This window comes from Dromiciops gliroides, chromosome 2 (assembly GCF_019393635.1).
Source record: "Dromiciops gliroides isolate mDroGli1 chromosome 2, mDroGli1.pri, whole genome shotgun sequence".
In the NCBI taxonomy this organism is placed as follows: domain Eukaryota; kingdom Metazoa; phylum Chordata; class Mammalia; order Microbiotheria; family Microbiotheriidae; genus Dromiciops; species Dromiciops gliroides.
Window position 1 is genome coordinate 477884699 of NC_057862.1, and position 18894 is coordinate 477903592.

Here is an 18894-nt window from a genome sequence, read left to right on the forward strand (position 1 = left end):
TTTAAGGAATTGTTTTCCTCAGTGAATTTTTGTTCTTCTTTTTCCAGCATAACTCTCATTTCTCTCATTTCTTTTTCCATTTTTTCTTCTACCTTTCTCATTTGGTTTTTAAAAGCCTTTTTGAGCTCTTCAAAGAAGGCTTTTTGGTCTTGAGACAAGATCCTCTTCCCACTTGAGTCTTTACTTGTAGGCATTTTGACAAACTCATCTGAGTTTGAGTTTTGGTCTTCCCTTTCACCATAGAAACTGTCAATGAAAAAAACAAATAAACTACTTCTGCTGTATGTATGGATCACAACAAAATGTAGCAAATCCTAAAAGAGAGGGAAGTAGCAGATCATTATATTTGTCTCCTAAGGAACCCATATGTGGGGTAGGGGGTTTGGGTAGGGATAGGGGTTTGGGAAAGGGGTTATGGGTTTGGGTAGGGGTAGGGGTTTGGGGTCCTTAGGAATTCCTCTTTAAAGAATTACACCCCGGGGCAGCTAGATGGCACAGTGGTTAAAGCACCAGCCCTGGATTCAGGAGTACCTGAGTTCAAATCCGGCCTCAGACACTTGACACTTACTAGCTGTGTGACTCTGGGCAAGTCACTTAACTCCCATTGCCTGGAAAAAAAAAAGAATTACACCCTCTTGCACACAAAAGCAGTTAGAATAAGATAGTAGTTTATTTAGAGGAAGAGGAAGGGAAACCATGAGAGAAATCCTTAGACTTCTCATTGGGAGAAAGGCATGGCACAGAGGTAGCTCTGAGATACCAGTCTCCTCGAGCAGGAGACAGGCAGGTACTTTTATAGAGGACTGATGGGGGTGACCATCTAACTGTGGAAAGTTCCCTTAGTGAGGGAGGACCATACCCCACTGGTGGTGGCTGGAGGAGTTGGGTGAGGGGTGGCTGCAGATCTCTCAAGCCATCTCTCTCCTCAGGACACAAAGGCAGCAGGGTTGAGGGAGACTAGAATGAAGGGTGGGGGTCCCAGAGCTAGCTCAGTCCGATCTTATTCCACTTATCTCTCTAGGTGTGTCTGTCCTCCGGTTTAGTTTCTCAAGGAGTAGGTTCTTTGATGTGTCCCAGAGAACTTCTGGGGTGCTATGTGTGTGATATGATTATGGATTTGAGTCAGATTAAATTCTGACCATGGGGTCTGGAAGGTACCCAGACCTGCCCCAGTATAGTTTGTTAGAAGTTTATTGCTTGTCAAATTCTCACTGTCTCCTTTAAGTTTAATTGCCAATTATTTCTTTGACTTCCCAACATAGCCGAAGATAAATTTTAACCCTGTCATCCTTATCTTTAGAGACAGGGGCCTGGAGAGGGGAGTCAGTGGGAACTGTGAGATTTGAAACATCTGACTCTCACTCCCCTGTTTCCTTTTCCTTTAGTTTGACCTTGTTCCCCCTCCCCTTTTCCCCCTTGCTCCTGGAACACGTATGCATGTCTCCATACATTGATCACGAGCTGAACACGCACCTTGGATGAGACAGGATTGGATGTTAGATTGTGAGCTCATCCACCCTAGGTGTACGTGGGGACAGTCCTTTTCAAGATTACTATAAAAACCTAGAGGATTGGGCATATCTTTGCAAGACTTCAATGTGTAATTGGGTTTTGCCCGTCCTCATGAGGATGTAATAAATCTGTCTCTGCTTGACTTGGTGGTCTCCTCGAGTTATTTGGGTAAACTGAGGCAGTTTGCTCCATACATATGGGCCCATAACATAATGAAACAGATGTTACTCTGTAACCAGTGGGGGGAAAAAAGATTTAAATACTGACACAGAAGGGAAACCTTTGAGAACTGCCTTTGAAAGGTTCTCCACATGAATTATGCCTGCTCCTTCTTGGGACAAATAAACTGGTACTATGTTTTTCCCTAGCAGTTCTCTGATCTGTTTTATTTTTTGTAGGAGGACAGGTATGGAAAAAAAATTGTCAGAGGATTTAGGGCTAAAGCTGTTAAGGGTCTGAGGCAGAATTGGAATTCATAATTCCTGTTGCAGTGATCTATCCTTTACCTGGCTCTCTCTCACCCCTTATCCAATATGTTGTCAAGTCCTGTCGATTTTACCCTGTCTGCTGTCCTCTCCCTGCCTTGAGTCTCCCTTCACTCTAGTCAATCCTCCATTCAGCGTTGAAAACAATTTTCCAAAGCAGAAGTCTGACCACATCACCCAGCTATTCAGGAAATACCCAGAGGCTCCCTAGCATCTCCAGGATCAAATATAAAATCTTGATGCCTACAGCACTTTGACCAAGATAATCAATCCATTACTGTCTCTCCCCCCCTACTAGGAACTCACCCTCCTCTTAGGTCTCCTAGTTTCTCTGGCTTCCTTTTCTTCAAGAACTAAAGTCCCACCTTCTGCAAGAAGTCTTTCCAAGTCCTCTTTCATCTTAATATCTTCCTTCAGACTACCCCAATTTATCTTGTATTTATCTCGTTTGTATATAATTTTTCCACGTTGTCTTTCCTATTACACTGTAAGCTCCCTGAGAGAAGGGACTATTTTTTTAAATCTTTCTTTGTATCCACAACGCTTCCTAGTGTTAATTGACTGACCCTGGGCAAAGCCCTCTTTGAACCAGCTTAAAATTGGGATAATAATATTGGTGAGGCTCAAATTAGATAATGGAAAGCGCTTTGCAAATCTTAAAGTGCTCACAAACGCCAGTTATCATTTAATCAACAAAGCACCAACCAACATGCAAAGATAATTTGGAGTTCAGGCTGTCCCCAAAGGGCTGCAAGGCAAGCTGGGAGTTTTAGTTTTATAGAAGGCGCAACCAGGGCGAGGTGGGCGAGGCTGAAAGAAAGGTTGCACAAGCGCACCGCTGGAGCTCCTGTCAACAAAGACCGAAGCGCGCTCGTGAGCGACGGAGGCTGAGAACGTATAGAACGTGCGCGTGTCCGCCTCGCAGCTGCAGCCTATGGTCGGAAAGCAAGGGGACAGGACGTGCGCGTGACCGCCCTACTGCATGAGCCTGTGGCCGAGAGGGCGGGGCGGGACAGAGACCGAGCCTCGACACCTAGAACTGCTGGGGAGGGGCCCAGAGAAGGGGAGGTGACGCTCCTGACCTAGAGAAGAGGCGAGGCGGGGCGTGGAGCTAGCGCGAGCTCGAGGGACTCGTGCGCTGCTAGCCAGCTTTACTGCCCTGCTCCTCTCCTCTTGCCGCTAGCACCAGCACCGCCGCCGCTTGATCGCTGTCAGCGGGTTATGGCGGCGGCGGCAGCGGGGGCCGTGAATGAATTCTCCGGGCGGCAGAGGGAAGAAGAAAGGCTCCGGCAGCGCCGCGCCCGCTGGGCCCCCGCCCCCCTGCGTGGGCCCCGCCCCTCCCGCGGCCGCCGGCCCGTCCCCGCATAAGCGGAACCTGTGCTACTTCTCGTACCCGCTGCTGGCCACCTTCGCGCTGCTCCGCTTCGTCGCCTTCCACCTGGGACTCCTCTTCGTGTGGCTCTGCCAGCGCTTCTCCCGCGCCCTCATGGCCGCCAAGAGGAGCACCCTGGCGGCGGCCACGGCGGATACCGGGCCGGGGGCGGCGGCGGCGGCCTCGGCCCCCGCCCCGTCGCCCGCGCCGGCGGGCGGCGAGGCCGAGCGGGTCCGCGCCTTCCACAAGCAGGCCTTCGAGTACATCTCCTTCGCCTTGCGCATAGACGAAGATGAGAAAGGTAACAGTGGTGGGATGGGGGGCGGACTGGGGCTCTCCGCGTCAGCCCCTTGTTAGGGAGTTCCCCAAGGCACCTGGGACTGGCCGCCCTGCCCTCTCAGCCTCCCCACCCCCATTCTCCTTGGCCACTTATCGCCCGTCGCTCCTGCGTGGGGCGCGCTCTGCCAGTGCTAGCTGCGGGACTCGCCCCATCGTAAGCATTCCGTGGCCCCCAGGGAACCTGAGAGCGCCCCTGTCACCAGCCGCCACCCCCCTGCCTGACAAGCAGCTGCGTGACAGCGTTCACCCTGCCCGGCGCGATGGCCGCACCGACTGCCCTCGGGTGACCACACTGAGGCAGCGTCAGGCCGGCCCAACGCTTAGTGGCCTCCTGCCCAGGCCAGGTTTCCTAAAGGCTCTGCTGCCCAAAAAGGAGCTCGTTAACCATGATGGGTGATTGTGGCTGGTTTTAAATAAGAGCAGATGTTGTAATAGGCAAGAAGAAAATTGAGCGGGGTCTTAGGAAGGAAATAATGTTTTTATTATTTGAACTGAACTGTATTTGCTTTAGCTTACCAAAAGCTAAATTTCCCGGCCTTTAAAAAAACACAAGTAAAATGACAGGTGTAATTTCAACTTTTGACACTTGTATACGGGAACAATTAAGTCGATTTTTATAGCATAACTTTTACTCCCGATTTTATGAACTTGATTTAACCTAAGGCTCCCCTGAGAAACTTGGGAAGTATTTGAGTGGCCTGCATATACTGTGAGGTAAATTGTGGGAAAAGCCTAAACCTATTAATATCATATTGCTTGCCTTCTCATTGGAGAGGATGGGTCAGAAGGAGGGAGAGAATTGGGCACTGAACATTTTTTTAAATGAATGTTAAATAATTATTTAGAAAAAAGCCTAAACCAAAAGCAAGTTTTACTTTAGAATGAAAACCTAAAAGGGACTGTCTTAATATAAAGTGTTAGTTTTCAATTAGAAACAATATAGACATTTTTTTTGTAATTACAAAACCTCTTATAATGGTCTTCATTGTGGGTTTTTTTGCCCATTCACCCCCAATTTTATTTGCTTTCTAGATTACTAAGCAAAGAGTGGATCACAGTTTTCTCAGTCACTTTGTGTCACTGTATTACTGTTCTCTTCTCAAACACCTGCGGGGGGGGGGGGGGAGATAGAATATACAATAATTGTGAAGAGCAAAAACATTGTGGCTTGTAATCAATCTATCAAAAAGCATTTTTTAAGCACTTACCCTGTGCCAGATACTGTGCTAAGTGCTGGAGACACAAGAAAAGTCTTTGCCTTCAAAGAGTTTACCTTAAATTGGGAGAGACAATATGTAAATATACAAGTTTATCAGTAAACTTTTGGGGGATAAACAGCTAGCAGCTGGGGAGAGCAGGGAAAACATGATGGGGATAGCTATTGAACTAAGCTTTGAATGAAACAAGGGAGCTTAGAGATGAGGGTAAGGTATGCATCGGGGAATGACTGCATGTGAAAAGGCAGGGAGAGAAATAGGAGATGGGATATTTTATGGAAGGAACTATGAGTTAGTGTTCCTGTAGTACTTGAAGGGGAGTAATGCATACTAAAGTTGAAAATCACTTGGAGCCTCCTGGTTAAAAAAAAAAAAAGGCTTTAAATGCCAAAGAGAGAGTTTTGTATTTAATCCTTAAATGCCAAAGAGAGAGTTTTGTATTTAATCCTAGAAGTAATTTAGAACAGGTAATCTCAGGGTAGCAGGAGCACAAGAGTGGCATGGTCAGATCTGGGAGAAGAGACTTCCACTACCAAAGAGTTGACTATTCCTTCTCTACCCTTTGATTAAATCCTAGGATAGCAAGGAAGTAATCTTAAAAAGAAAAAAAGCACAGTAGTCTGTCACTTTTTTTCACAGCCCTATGAAGTAGGTAGTTGCAAGCATTTTTTCCCCTTTTCCAGATTTAAAAAAAGAAAAACCGAAGTGAAGTGCCAGAAATGGAGTAACCTGCCCCAGAAGAAGAGTCAGGACTTGAACCCTGATCTCCTGACTTGGTTCAGGACTCTTTCCATTATATTCCACTCACAAACACTGCCCTATTGTAAAGAGGCATCTATCATTTACAAAGAGTTACTCTAAGCCACAAGGTGTCTAAAAATAAATGTTTCTTCTCTGAGGTTAAGGACTTGGAAATAGGAGTTCTTCAAGTACTGTCATTTGGGAGGGAAAGGGAAGAAGACAGGAAGGGAATGCCAAGCAATGTTATTTAATACAGAAATTGATTCGGGACCAGGTGAAAAAAGAATCTAGTTATACAGTTATTAGCTCACCTTTGCATAGGGTTTCATGGTTGGTGAAGTGAGTTCTCAAAACAGCTATTTAAAGTGTAACTAGTTCAAGTAGGACTATCTTGCATTTTATAGTGTTAGGTGAAATGATTTACCCACAGTCATAGAACTGGTTAAGTGTTGGATCTAGTATTTAATCTTGGCCTTTTGATTCCCAAACCCATTCTTCTTCTAAATATAACATGATGTTCAAATAAAAATAATGAATAAAAAAGATAGCTTATACTTTATTATAGATCAGTGATTTCATTGGTGTGAACACTCCCCACAGTGGTGCAAAATGAAGCTTTTGTGCCTTCTCATCCCTGGTGTAAAGTTGCTATCTTGCTATACTGTCTAAAATATCTAATGAGTGGTCGCCAATAAATTATAAGCTTTAGCAAGAGTTTAGACTTTGAAGCATTTATTAAGGAGAATAAGAATTTGGTGAAAAGAGAAAAAGAGGCCTAGATTCAGCTATCTATCTCAGGGAGCCAGCATCTCCTGCTCCGCTCCCCTCTGAGGTCCTCAAAAGAGAGAGAGAGAGAGAGAATGAGCCTCGCCCCTCGCCCCTTTTTTGTCCCACAAGCCTCCTGTGGAACCGGGAACATCCCATCCACGCGTGCTCACACACACAGCTCCAAGCTAATTGGCTGGTAGCTTTGATCTACAGTACCCACGAGCAAACGGCAGGAAGAGCAAACATCACTTCCTGACGCCAAAGAACTGACCTTCCAAACCACATGGCTTGCCCTCAGATGCCTTCTCCTCGTGGTGGAGCTTTCCTACAGTAACTTCCCAGCAGGTGGCGTCACTCCAATTGTTACACTGGTATGATTCTTTTGTATGGTCTTCCAAAAAGGATTTCTACCCAGCATACTAAAAGTCTTTTCTGAAGCTTTTAGTATCTTAAAATTAATTTTAATTCATGAAGTATCATAATACTTTTTATAAGTTCCTATCAGGATTCTTTTTAAAAAATGTGAATGAAAATGAATGTAACACGTAACTGATCCATTTTTTCTGGTTTTCTATTTCTTTCTTTTAATTGGTAGTACATGATAGTAAATTATATGCAAGCTTGTTTTTTCTCTACAGTTAGAAGCAGCTAATGGCACAGTGGATAGAATATTGTTTTGGAATTAGGAAGACTTGAGTTTAAATTCAGCCTTACATACTTTGGAGCTGTGTGACCCTGGGCATGCCACTTAACCTCTGTTTGCCTCAGTTTCTTTACCTATAAAATGGGGCATTAATAGGACATACCATGTAGGGTTATTGGGAGGATAAAATGAGATAATATTTGTTAAAAGTGCTTAGCATAGGGGCAGCTAGGTGGCGCATTGGATATAGCACCAGCCCTGAAGTCAGGAGGACCTAAGTTCAAAACCCGCCTCAGACACTTAACACTTACTAGCTGTGTGACCCTAGGCAAATCACTTAATCCCAATTGCCTCACCAAAAAAAAAAAAAGTGCTTAGCATAGTGCCTGGCATACAGTGGGCCCTATATAAATACTTATTCCCTTCATTTCTCACTTAATCTTACCCTGAATAAACTTAGAAGTGAAGAATCACACCTCTTGCCATCATTCTTTGGATTACCTATATTATTAATTCTAATGAAACTGTCATTATCCATATTTTGGCAATGTGATGTAGTAAAGAGTATTGTTTATAGGAAATTTCTTTTCCTTTTGGAGTTTATACAGGCTCTTCCATAAAAGTAATAAACTTTTTTGATAAGTATGTGTCCCTCTTTAATACTTTGCTAAATATAGATAATCAGAAGATTGATGAACACAAGTTAACTCTGTGCTTGTAAAGTTCAAGGAATCTTGTAATTTCTTGAGTGGAAAAATACCTTTTTGGAGGTGAATCTTTAAGCCTGTTTTATTCCATCAATCATTTTTATTTTATAATCAACTAATGATAATCACAGTAGACTCATTTTATATAGTTCCCACTCAGTTGTGTGACTGAGAAGATGTAATCTATATAAAGAATCATCCACTAATACCTCATTGTTTGCTTCTCATATTTTTGTCAGTGATGCCCTTGATATTTTTGAGAACCATTTTCATAAAAGTTTTATAGAGAAGAAAAAATAAGACAAATGGATTAGTTGTTCTGATGTTTTCTTGGCTACTTTTTGGGGGGTGACCTTTGCCCTTCTTCTAGAATCTTACCTTATTTGAGAGCTCAAAAATCTATCAAGGCCTCAAGCATTTATTAAGCATTTACTTTTTGTCAGGAACAGTGCTAAGTACTGGAGATACACATACAGGCAGTTCTCTAATGCAACATAGGAGTTCCCAAAAAGCACACCAATATGTAAAAGAACAAAACAAAACACAGAGCTTATGGGGGAAATGGGTTTAGAGCCACAGTGTTCAAAAACTTCATTGCTGATGCATTAAAAATAATATAGGAACCTAATTTTTAAAAATAATGGCACATTTTAATACATCAAATGGTTAAGAAATCCATAAATACTACAATAAATGTCTTTTTCCATAACTTGAGGCTACTGCTCTAGGCTGCAGAAGCAAATTGGTCAGGTCACCACTGCAATTAGGCCCAAGGCCACGATGTAAAGGGATTGTGTGTGCCAGGCCTTCTACAATCACAGCTTCTACTGCACAGAAGATATATAAAATAGTTGTGCACTTTGCTTTGACAAAGACCTAAAGTTTGCTTGTGGAATTAGGCATTGGAAAGGTTATAACTTTTGAATTACTGTGAAGTGGTGCTGTTTTCTTCATTCTTTTGTTCCTAGTGAAAGAAATCATGTAGAAGCAAATTTGAAATTCTCGTCATGCTCAAAATATTCCCTAAAATATCAATCACATTGGAATAAATTCCCATTTTGGTAACACAGGCTATAGCAGAATTGACTGTATAAACAAAAAGACAGCCCCTGCCCCAAGGAGCTTACATTCTAAAGGGAGCCGTGGGGTGGAGGGAGATAGTACTCATATAGGAGCAAAGTGAAAAAGTAGTCAGAGAGTCAGAAACAGAGCCAAGAGAAGAATGAAGGATGCCTGGCTTTGACCTTTACACATCCCCCCCCCCCCCAAAAAAAAATGTAATGGGGAAATGTTTAAGAATTCTAGCACAACTTAAATTTAATATTAATTTGTAGATTAGTAGTGTCAAACTCAAATAGAAATGAGGCCACTAAACCATAGATAAGGATCTCTACAGGCTTCATATTAACTTAGAAAACTAGACGTGTTTATATATTTTTTTATTAACATATCAACATATTAAAATCAGTGACATTTTAACCTAGTTTGGTCCATACTTGGGAGTGCTTTAAGATGCATTAGATGTATTTGACTTGTCAGTAGAAGACTTGAGAAAAGAGGTTTGGAATATTTGCTATTTAGAATCTGATAATCAGAGAAGTATAAAAGAATTGCTCGCACCAACGAGGGCCTGGTTGAGATTAGAACAAATTTTTAGTGGAATCAGTAAGCACTATTTTATGACTTCTCCACGTGCATTCAGCAGTATATGAGTAGGAATGGAGCCAAGTAAATGGCAAGATTGAGGTTTGGTGTTTTTTGAGTAGTGATAGTTCAAATGGACATGAGATTCAAGGGGAGAATGTTTGGGCAGCTAGGTGGCGCAGTGGATAGAGCACTGGCCCTGGAGTCAGGAGGACCTGAGTTCAAATCCAGCCTCAGACACTTAACACTTACTAGCTGTGTGACTCTGGGCAAGTCACTTAACCCCAGTTGCCTCACTAACAAAAAACAAAAAAAAACAAAGGGAGAATGTTTTATAGTTTAACTGCTTTAACCATCAAGTTGTTAAGGGCTAAAATTCTAGCTAGTCTGTCTAAAATATCTAATGAGTGGTCACCAATAAATTATAAGCTTTAGCAAGAGTTAGGCTTTTAAGCATTTATTAAGGAGAATAAGAATTTGGTAAAGAGAGAGAGAAAGCCCTAGATTCCTATCTATTAAAGGGAGAGCACATTTCTAGCTCCCTTCTCCACCGGAGTCCTCAGGAAAGAGAGTGAGACAGTGCTCCAGTCTCTTCCTTCTTCCTCCCACTAACAAACGTCACTTCCTGACACCAAAGAAAAGACGCATGTTCTTGCTCTCAAAGACCTTCCTTTCATGGCGGAACTTTTCTACAGTAAGTCTCCATCAGGTGGTGTCATTCATTCCAATCGTTACAAAGTCAAGACTTCAAAGGAAGAAAAGGGAGTTTTAGAATGATTAAAAGTCATGGTGTGGATGAAGAATAGGTTTTGGAGGATTGAGTCTGAGGGAGAGATAGAAAGATAAAGAGATTGTGAGCAGAGAGAAAAAAATTTAGTTTCGGATTATATCAGTAGAACAATTACAGGTGATGGTGATAGAATATAAGCTTCTTGAGATCAATAACTATTTCATTTTTGTTATTGTATCTTCAGGTGCATACTACAATACCTGACACATACTAACACTTAATAAATGCTTGTTGATTGATTTAAGTCAAGAGCATAACCATCACTGCATTTGGCCAAGGTGAAATGAAGATGTAAATCATGGGAGGTGAGGAGATTAAAAATTTAGAGGCCTGCGTGCTTTGAAGGTGACAGTGTATATATTAAAGTCTGCAAGTATGAGGACAGGGGTTCAGGAGTAAAAGAATACTATGAATCAAGGACTGAACTTTTTGAGCAAAGGAGGGGAAATTACTTAGGAGTTGGCAAATGAATTAAACAAGTGTCTGGATAGGATGATATAGATAGATAAACTGGACCTCATTGGAAAGAACTTGGTGATTGATGGCAGCAAAGGTAGAGTCTGAGTAGTTAGGAGTAATGAGTATGCTTGTTTATTCTTTTGGTTCAGTATGTTGAGTGGCCTGAGAGAAAGTGCACTTGATTCTGGAGCAGGGATCCAGGATAGCAAATTCCTATGAAAAAAGAATGGTTTTGAAAGGAGACTGTCTCTAAGACAAAGAGATATTTAAGAGACTAAGGATCCCAGTGAAAGAAGGCAAGAGTCCAACAGAGACCCAGATACTGGGAGATGAGAGATGGCAAAGTGGAAGCAAGAGAAGGGGTTTTTGCATAAGAAGATTGGTGACTCAGAACCAAAGGATTAGGAGAGTAAGTGAGATTTTATGAGATATAGTGAGGGAAGTAATATCATTTGATTACTGCTCACAAGTACTACAATGATGGATTTTCTCTCAAGCATCAGTAAGAGAGATTGGATGTTGAGCATATACATATGTAAATGGTTGGTGACCATGTCTCCAGAGGCTCACTGAATTAGTAGCTAGTTTCTTTGCCTCAGCCAAAGATATAAAGGGATGATACACTGATGGAAATTTGCTTGCATGTAAAACTTGCCCTCGGCTTCTGGTCAAGCCTACTGTTAGAGGCCCTACTTTTGGATTACATTTTGGTGGCAAGAAGTTTGGTGTCTTAGGCTCTGGTCCTAAAGGTGAGCTCATTGATTATGGTGTGATGAAGCATTATTGTCTTTATCTTATGATTTAGTAAAGCAGAACAGAAAGTTACTAGTGTCTTCACTTTTATCAGTAGGTTCAGGTTTTCAAATCCATTCCCTAGGTAGTCTGTAGCAAGCAAAAGGAAGGACAACATTTTTGTGGTGATAAAAAGCTGAGTACATATGCAGCCACCACATGTTGATGGAGTGAAGAGGCTTCTAATCCCACATTGGAGTAGATTTAGCCTCTAAGTATTGTAGCGCAATAGATTCCTTGAGTATGTTCAATAATCTAGTTCCTAAACAGGAGCTTTATACAATGATCTTCAAATGTAAAATATAAACACCCCTACTGTAATGATATAACCTCTTGTGAAGAAATGAAGAAATAAGGAGTAGCTGACTGAAGAATAACATTGAAGGTAGCATGGGTTGTTCATTTGTGTAGAAGCCTCTCTGTGGGCCTCACTCCAGATCTCTTAAGTGTGGTTGGTATCTTCCTCTTCTCCCCCACTTAAAAAAAAAATTCTTTGTCTTATAAATAAACTTGACAAATAAACATAAACATTTTAATATGCAAAGAAGAATGGAATAGAGGATTGTATGTGAAACTGAATTGTTTGGAAAATATTTAAAATTTGTGTCCTGGTAACGTAACTGTCCTTATAACAAAGCTGGCCTGCTTATCTGTATTTCCTTAAGTTCTCTAAGGTATATTTTTAACTGTTTCACTGATACTCTTCTTTCTTTTTTGGGGGGGGGCATCATTGTTATTACCCATTTCATCCCTGCCCAAATAAAAGTTCCCATAAATATAGTCAAGCAAAACAAATCAACACATTAGCTATGTCTATAAGTATATGCCTCATTCTGAACCCCTAGTATATCATCTCTCTGTCGACAGTTGGGAGGCATTTTTAGTTCTGAGTTTTTTAAAGATCAGTGTCTGGAGTCTTTCAAAGGTATTTTCCTTTACATTCTTGTGGTCACTGTGTAAAGAGATCTTCTGGTTCTGCTTATTACAGTCTGCATTATTTCACATCTCTTCCCTTGGATGTCATATTTATTAATTCTTTTCTTCATGTACCATAGTTGGTCCAGCCATATCTCTGTTGGTGGGCATCTACTTTGATTCCTTTTTTCCCCAACTATAGCAAAAAAGTTCAGCTATATTTTTTAACATATAACTTCTTATCCTCTGTCTGACCTCTTTGGAGTATATGCCTAATATTGGTATTGCTGGGTTAAAAGGTATGAACTGTTTAGTGGCTTTTAGGGCATAGTTCTTAATTACTTTCCAGAATGTTTGGAAAAATTCAGTTTTACTAACAATGTCTTTATTTCTTCTCCTGTAGCCCTTCCAACAGTTGACATTTTCCCCTTTTGTCATCTTTGCAAATTGGTTGAATGAGTTATTTTAATTTGCTGTCTCTTATTAATAATTGAGGGCATATTCTCATGTGGTTGTTTATAACTTTCATTTCTTTCTTTTGAAAACTCCCCAATCCCTGACTTTTTTCTTGTTCAGGCTCTGAATCCTTTTCATTGAGGTTCTGTCTTGCTCCTGTGTTTCTCTGTCACCAGATCCTAGGTGCACATGGTTCCCTATGAAAACTACATAGATGGGCAAGCATCATTCCAGTTTTAGGTTCAACCTGTTGTGCTTCTCTTTGCATCTCTTCTTCTTCTTCTTCTTCTTCTTCTTCTTCTTCTTCTTACTTTTCTATCAGGAAGACCTTTCTAAAGCATCTGATAGTCTCTTTTTTTGTTTGTTTTTGCGGGACAATAAGGGTTAAGTGACTTGCCCAGGGTCACACAGCTAATAAGTGTCAAGTGTCTGAGGCTAGATTTGAACTCAGGTCCTCCTGAATCCAAGGCCAGTGCATTATCTGCTGCTCCACCTAGCTGCCCCTGATAGTCTCTTTTTTAGAAAGATCTTTCCTCTGATGATCTAATGTAATGATCTAATAATCTCTTTTGCCTTCTGTGACTCTCCTGCTATTGCTTTCCATGGTTTTGAAAAATAAAATTAATAATCTTCTATCACACTATTCTATGATATTTTGACAGTGAATTTGTACTCTTAAACTAGTATTGCCTTGGCTATCACATCTCTTTTCCTAGTCAGAAAATGCTGACCAAGGCTGTTTCTGGGCTCTTTTGAACTTCTTGTTGTGGTGATATTTTATATTATTTAAACTTCTTTAAGATATGATGATATTCAGAGACAATTATATCTGTTTCCATTTTTTAAGAGTTATTAGTGTGTTTAGGTCATTTCAGAGACTTTTCATTGCATTTAGTGGTTTTTATTTTTCTGATTTCATGTTAATTTTGACTCTTTCTCTGACCAACTAATGATCTCATTACAAAGAAGCTGATTTAAAACCCATGCTTGTAACCAGTTATGTTCTGTCAACATATTTCTGTTTCACTTCTTGTTATCTTGTTGGTGCTATTCCTATACAGTGTCTTTAAGCTGTATTTTTTTTTTTTTTTGGCAGGGCAGTGAGGGTTAAGTAACTTGCTCAGGGTCACAAAGCTAGTAAGTGTTGCATGTCTGAGGCTGGATTTGAACTCAAGTCCTCCTGAATCCAGGGCCAGTCCTTTATCCACTCTGCCACCTAGCTGCCCCCCTTAAGCTGTATTCTTAAAGAAAGTTTGCACTACATATAATAGGTATGAATCTTCTGAATTATCTACAGATAGCCACGTGGCTGTCTTAATCCTGAACAATATTTTCCAACGTTTTTGATTGTCCAGACCTGTGACCCACCTTCATATTAGTGCGAGATATAAATTGGATATTAGATCATAAATCTACCCTACTTAACCTTTCTCTTAAATTTATCTCCCAGACTAGTAAATGGAAGAAGCTTCTGGTTTTCTAGATAGACCTTTTATTGTATGGTAGTCACAAGGTGATGTTGATTAGAAAGATAGGAAAGTAGAAATGCAATACAAATCGTCTTAAGTCTAGGCTTAGTCTATATTCTGTATAAAACTCACCAAAAGCGGAAGGCCACCTTTGGGGCGAGAGACCGAGTCAAGCACGTGCTGTTAACCGAGAGCCGGGCCGAGTCAAACTCCAGTCCGCGTCTGTCTGTGCAGCGCAGCCAGGAGACCAGCGGAGCAGGAAGAAAAACCCCACTTCCGTTCTCTCCTTGCCTTTTAAGATCGCACCCTGGAAGTCGAGTGCTCAGCAGGCAATCTGGCCTGCGTCGAAGGCGGACTGGTGTGCGTAACTCATGCTGTTGATCTCCTCCCCAAAAGGGTGGTCCTAAAAAAAAAACTGGCGTCTCTCCATTATCTAACCACCTGTTAAAACTTTTTACCACATTAGCATCATTTCCATGTTGATTTGTTCCTTGGTTAAGTTCTTTGTTGAATTTCTCTACTTTAGCTGCAAAAGATATTGGCGTAGGGGTAGCTAGGTGGTGCAGTGGATAAAGCACCAGCCCTGGATTCAGGAGGACCTGAGTTCAAATGCGGCCTCAGACATGTGACACTTAACTAGCTGTGTGGCCTTGCAAAAAAAAAAAAAGAAGAAGAAGATATTGGTGCAGTTTTGGAATCAGCCAAAAAAGTGCCTTGACAAAAAATGGGATTTAAAGCATAGTTGATAGATAGGCTTTTTTCCCTCATGAAGTTCAGAATTCAATTTCCGTTCAACAAATATTTAATAGTAACTTTATATTTTTATATATGGTTTAAAGGAGGCCTTTTGTAGTTAACAGATTTGAATCTTATAATAGTCCTATGGGATAGGCATTGCTGTGAGCTAAATTTTCTAGATAAAGGAAGTGATGCTTAGAGAAATTAAATGATTTGGCCAATTTGTGTAACCTAAAAATTGGATTAGAACTCGGGACAGCTGGTTGCAGTGCCTTTTTTGTAACCCCATAATTTTAATCTATGCTAAGTGTTGTCTGGGACCATAAACATGAAAAATGACATCGACCTTGAAAGAGTTAACAGTCTATTGGGCAGGTAAAGGGATAAGACATGTACATAATTATAATTTTTCAGTGGATGCACAGTGTCATTTGTGTGTTTTCAAGTGGTCCAGCTCACAATTGTTATGGGCCACTCCTTTTATGAGATTCTTGTTCATGTTTTTATAAACCCTTCCTCAGTGATCTATCTCAAGGCTTCTTAAACTTTTTTCTACTTTTGACACCTTTTCTCCTGAGGAATTCTGATATTTATCGTTTCTTTGTTCAGATTCAGTTGCCCTTTTGCTTATTAGTTCAGTTTTATCTTAGTTTAATTAATGACTTTAGTGTGTCCAGAGAAGAAACTGTCTACTTTGATAATGAATATCCTTTTACTATTCTTTGGTTAATGATACTCATAGAAGTTAAAGGTCTCCTAAACATATAGATCTGAATAACTGAGAACCAGATGAATGGAGATAGTTTAAGATCTCAAGAAGTATGACAGTTCTGACATTTTGGAGGCTCTGAAGGCTCTCTTCAAAAGGCAAAACATGGGAGAATCTTCATTTTTCTAGCACAGTTCCTACCTTACTTAGTAACTGAGACCTGGCCTCCAGGCATTCTGGAATCCATGTGAGTTTCATCAGATTAATTGAATTGGCTCACATTCTAGTGGCTGTAATTAAAAACTTCAGCATTGGGAGAATGAGAGCCATACTAGGATTTTCTTTTCACCAATCTTATAAAACAAAGAGTTGATCATTTGTGTCGAGTAAAATCTAATGTGTGTGTCCTTACCTGCTGCCCCCTCAGTGTGTGGGGGAAACTAGCTAGGATTTACTTATAAATTAGAAACGTCAGCAACAGTGTTTGGGCCTTAAGCATTTATTAAAGTATATTATAAGTCAGTAAAGATTGAACACATGGAGTTCAGAAAGATAGCCAAAGCCTATCTACCCTAAGGTTCAGAATCAACTCCTCCTTCCCTCAATGGCTTCTCTAGATAAGGGATATGGTGGAATGGATGGTGGTGAACCACCTTTGGTCTTAATGGTAACACTCACAGCAGATTTAAGGAGATCTACATCAGAAGAGGAAGAAGCCCATAGGGACTCAGGAATATTAGAGGAGATTTCAAATGTATCCCTCACTGTTTGATGAGTGTCTGAGATCAAAATTGGCAGTAAGTGGACAGTATTCTCTGGCATTCCAGGGAGATGCCACCATCTGGAGAAGGAGGTCATGACCTAATAGATTTGCAGGAAAGTTGGGCATAAGTAGAAATGAATGTTCTACTGTTAATGGGCCCATAGATACCATGTGAAGGGTTAATTTTGCAACTGTCTCTTTCCTTCCAGAACCTTTGGTTGGTAGCAGAGAGAGAGGAAAGGAGATAGGCTTTTCTTGCTTTACTTTCTGTACTTCATGTGTTCTCTTTCCTTTTTAATAAATGCTTAATGCCAAAAACTGGTGCTGACGTTTCTAGCTTATAAGTAAAACAGTAGCTAGTTCTCCTCCAGACTGGGGGTAGAAACAAGGCAACCACATGTTAGATTTTAAATGCCACACATTTAGGCAGTGAATATGTAGTATTCATTTTGTACTCTTTTAGATACTCAACATTGAGATGTATAATATGTGTGTAGGGAATCCCCAGTGTGAAGATTTTCTTCATCTTGCAAATCCTTTATATCTTCAAGTCTTAAGAGAACAGTCTAGACAACTTTGTTAATTGTCCAAGATTAATACAAGCAATATATCTCAGAGGCAATACTTGAAAATAGGACTTTGTTACTCCATTACTGGTCATCTATAGATTATACCAGGCTTCCTCTCAAGTGAAATAAGTGTTATTACTATGTGTATAATATGTTTCCCTTATTTCAGGCATTTTACTTAGTCATTGAACAAATCTGGAAAAATGATAGTTTAATACTATGTAGTCCATTTTATATATTAAAAAAACTGAAGTATAAAGAGTCAATAGCAGAATCAGAAACAAAGTTTAAGTAACGTAGTTTATAATTTGATATCATAGATCTTGTAGCTTCCTTATGTTATGTAGAATGATATCTATAATTTTGGTAATGAGTCTAGAACTCTGGGAGAATAAAAAGTAAAAAATTTGATCATAATACAGGTGATACAAGTTCTGTAGGTAATCAAGAACATGTCTACACAAGTTTTATATAGCTCCTAAAACTAGTAGACAAACCTGAAATTTGATGTATGATGGTGCAGATCCAAGAGATGTAGTTTCATTATATGAGTACCTAGGTTTTGAAAATAAAAGGCCATTACATTGTAAGATAGAGTGATGGTTTTTCAGGTCAGTACAGTACTAAAGTTTCTGAGATTTGAGTATCTAAAACTATCATCATTTTTTGTGGTAAATTATCTTAGTAAAACTTAAAATAAATTTAATCTTTAACAAATTTTATGTCTTGTTATTTTATGATTTCTCCACATAAATTAGTTTGTGCTTTTATTTAAATTTAAAACAACAAACTTCCAGTTAATCACAGTCATTCTCTAGCCCTACTTTTTTTTTTTAAGACTTTTTTTTGGTGGGGCAATGGGGGTTAAGTGACTTGCCCAGAGTCACACAGCTAGTGTCAAGTGTCTGAGGCCGGACTTGAACCCAGGTCCTCCTGAATCCAGGGCCGGTGCTCCATCCACTGCGCCACCAAGCTGCCCCCTTAGCCCTACTTTTCAAAGTAGAAATCAGAAATATCACACTTGGTGTATATTCTGGGTATTAAACACCCAATTTAAGCTTAATTCAACTAGATATTATTTATTAATTCATAAAGTTTAAAGATTCAAATAATAAGGCAATTTGTTAAAATAAAATCTGAATTACTTTTCTTTTTAAACTATAGTAATTATATAATCACTGATCTGCCTGACTTAGTAACTAGTAGTTTGTACTTCCAGAGGTATTATGCTGAAAATTTGGGGTTCTTGACTACAAATTTAAGAAGTGATATTCTTACCTCTTTTAAATTGTAAAATAAAGTTATTTAGCCCTGTGAGAGCTCTTTAAAAGTAGGGATTGTTTCAGTCTTTGTTTTTGTGCCCTCAGCACCTAGCACAGTATCTGCTTTAGGTAGTTATTTAATTGTTGATTGAGTTGCTCCTGTGAAGAGAAAATGTTAGCTTTATCCCCTTTTGGGTAGTTCATTATTGATTTACATAGTACAGTAAGCTCCTTGAGGTAAGGACTGTTGAATTTTGTTTGGTTTTTGTTTGGTTGTTTGGTTTGGTTTTTGCTTAGCACATACCTTATAGCAGGTACCTAATAAATGTTTGGTTGAATTGAATTTTTGTCATTTAGATCAAAGTTAATTAGAGGGTTTCCCTGGCAAAAAGTTAGGTGACAATTTGTCAGTTATAGGATTCTTTTCCACATATGGGTTCTATTGGAAGGCCTCTGAGATCCCTTCCAGCTTTGAGATTTTATACCAAAAGATTCTGAGATTCTGTTCTTTGAGATTTTTCTTAGAAACTAGAAGGACTTTTAG

General features: G+C 40.0%; 1 protein-coding gene across 6 annotated transcripts in view; it reads left to right on the forward strand.

The window, feature by feature from the left end:
* The first annotated feature begins 2834 nt into the window (after positions 1 to 2834).
* The window catches only part of SPAST (spastin), an 87886-nt gene continuing 71826 nt past the window's right edge, over positions 2835 to 18894 (forward strand). Inside the window, exon 1 of one of the 6 annotated variants that reach the window (XM_043987635.1) lies at positions 2835 to 3670. In XM_043987635.1, the coding sequence (XP_043843570.1) occupies positions 3247 to 3670 (424 nt within the window). In that variant the 5' untranslated portion in view covers positions 2835 to 3246. The remainder of the gene's footprint in view (positions 3671 to 18894) is intronic. The other 5 variants (XM_043987633.1, XM_043987632.1, XM_043987631.1 and 2 more) reach the window with 5 other exon arrangements.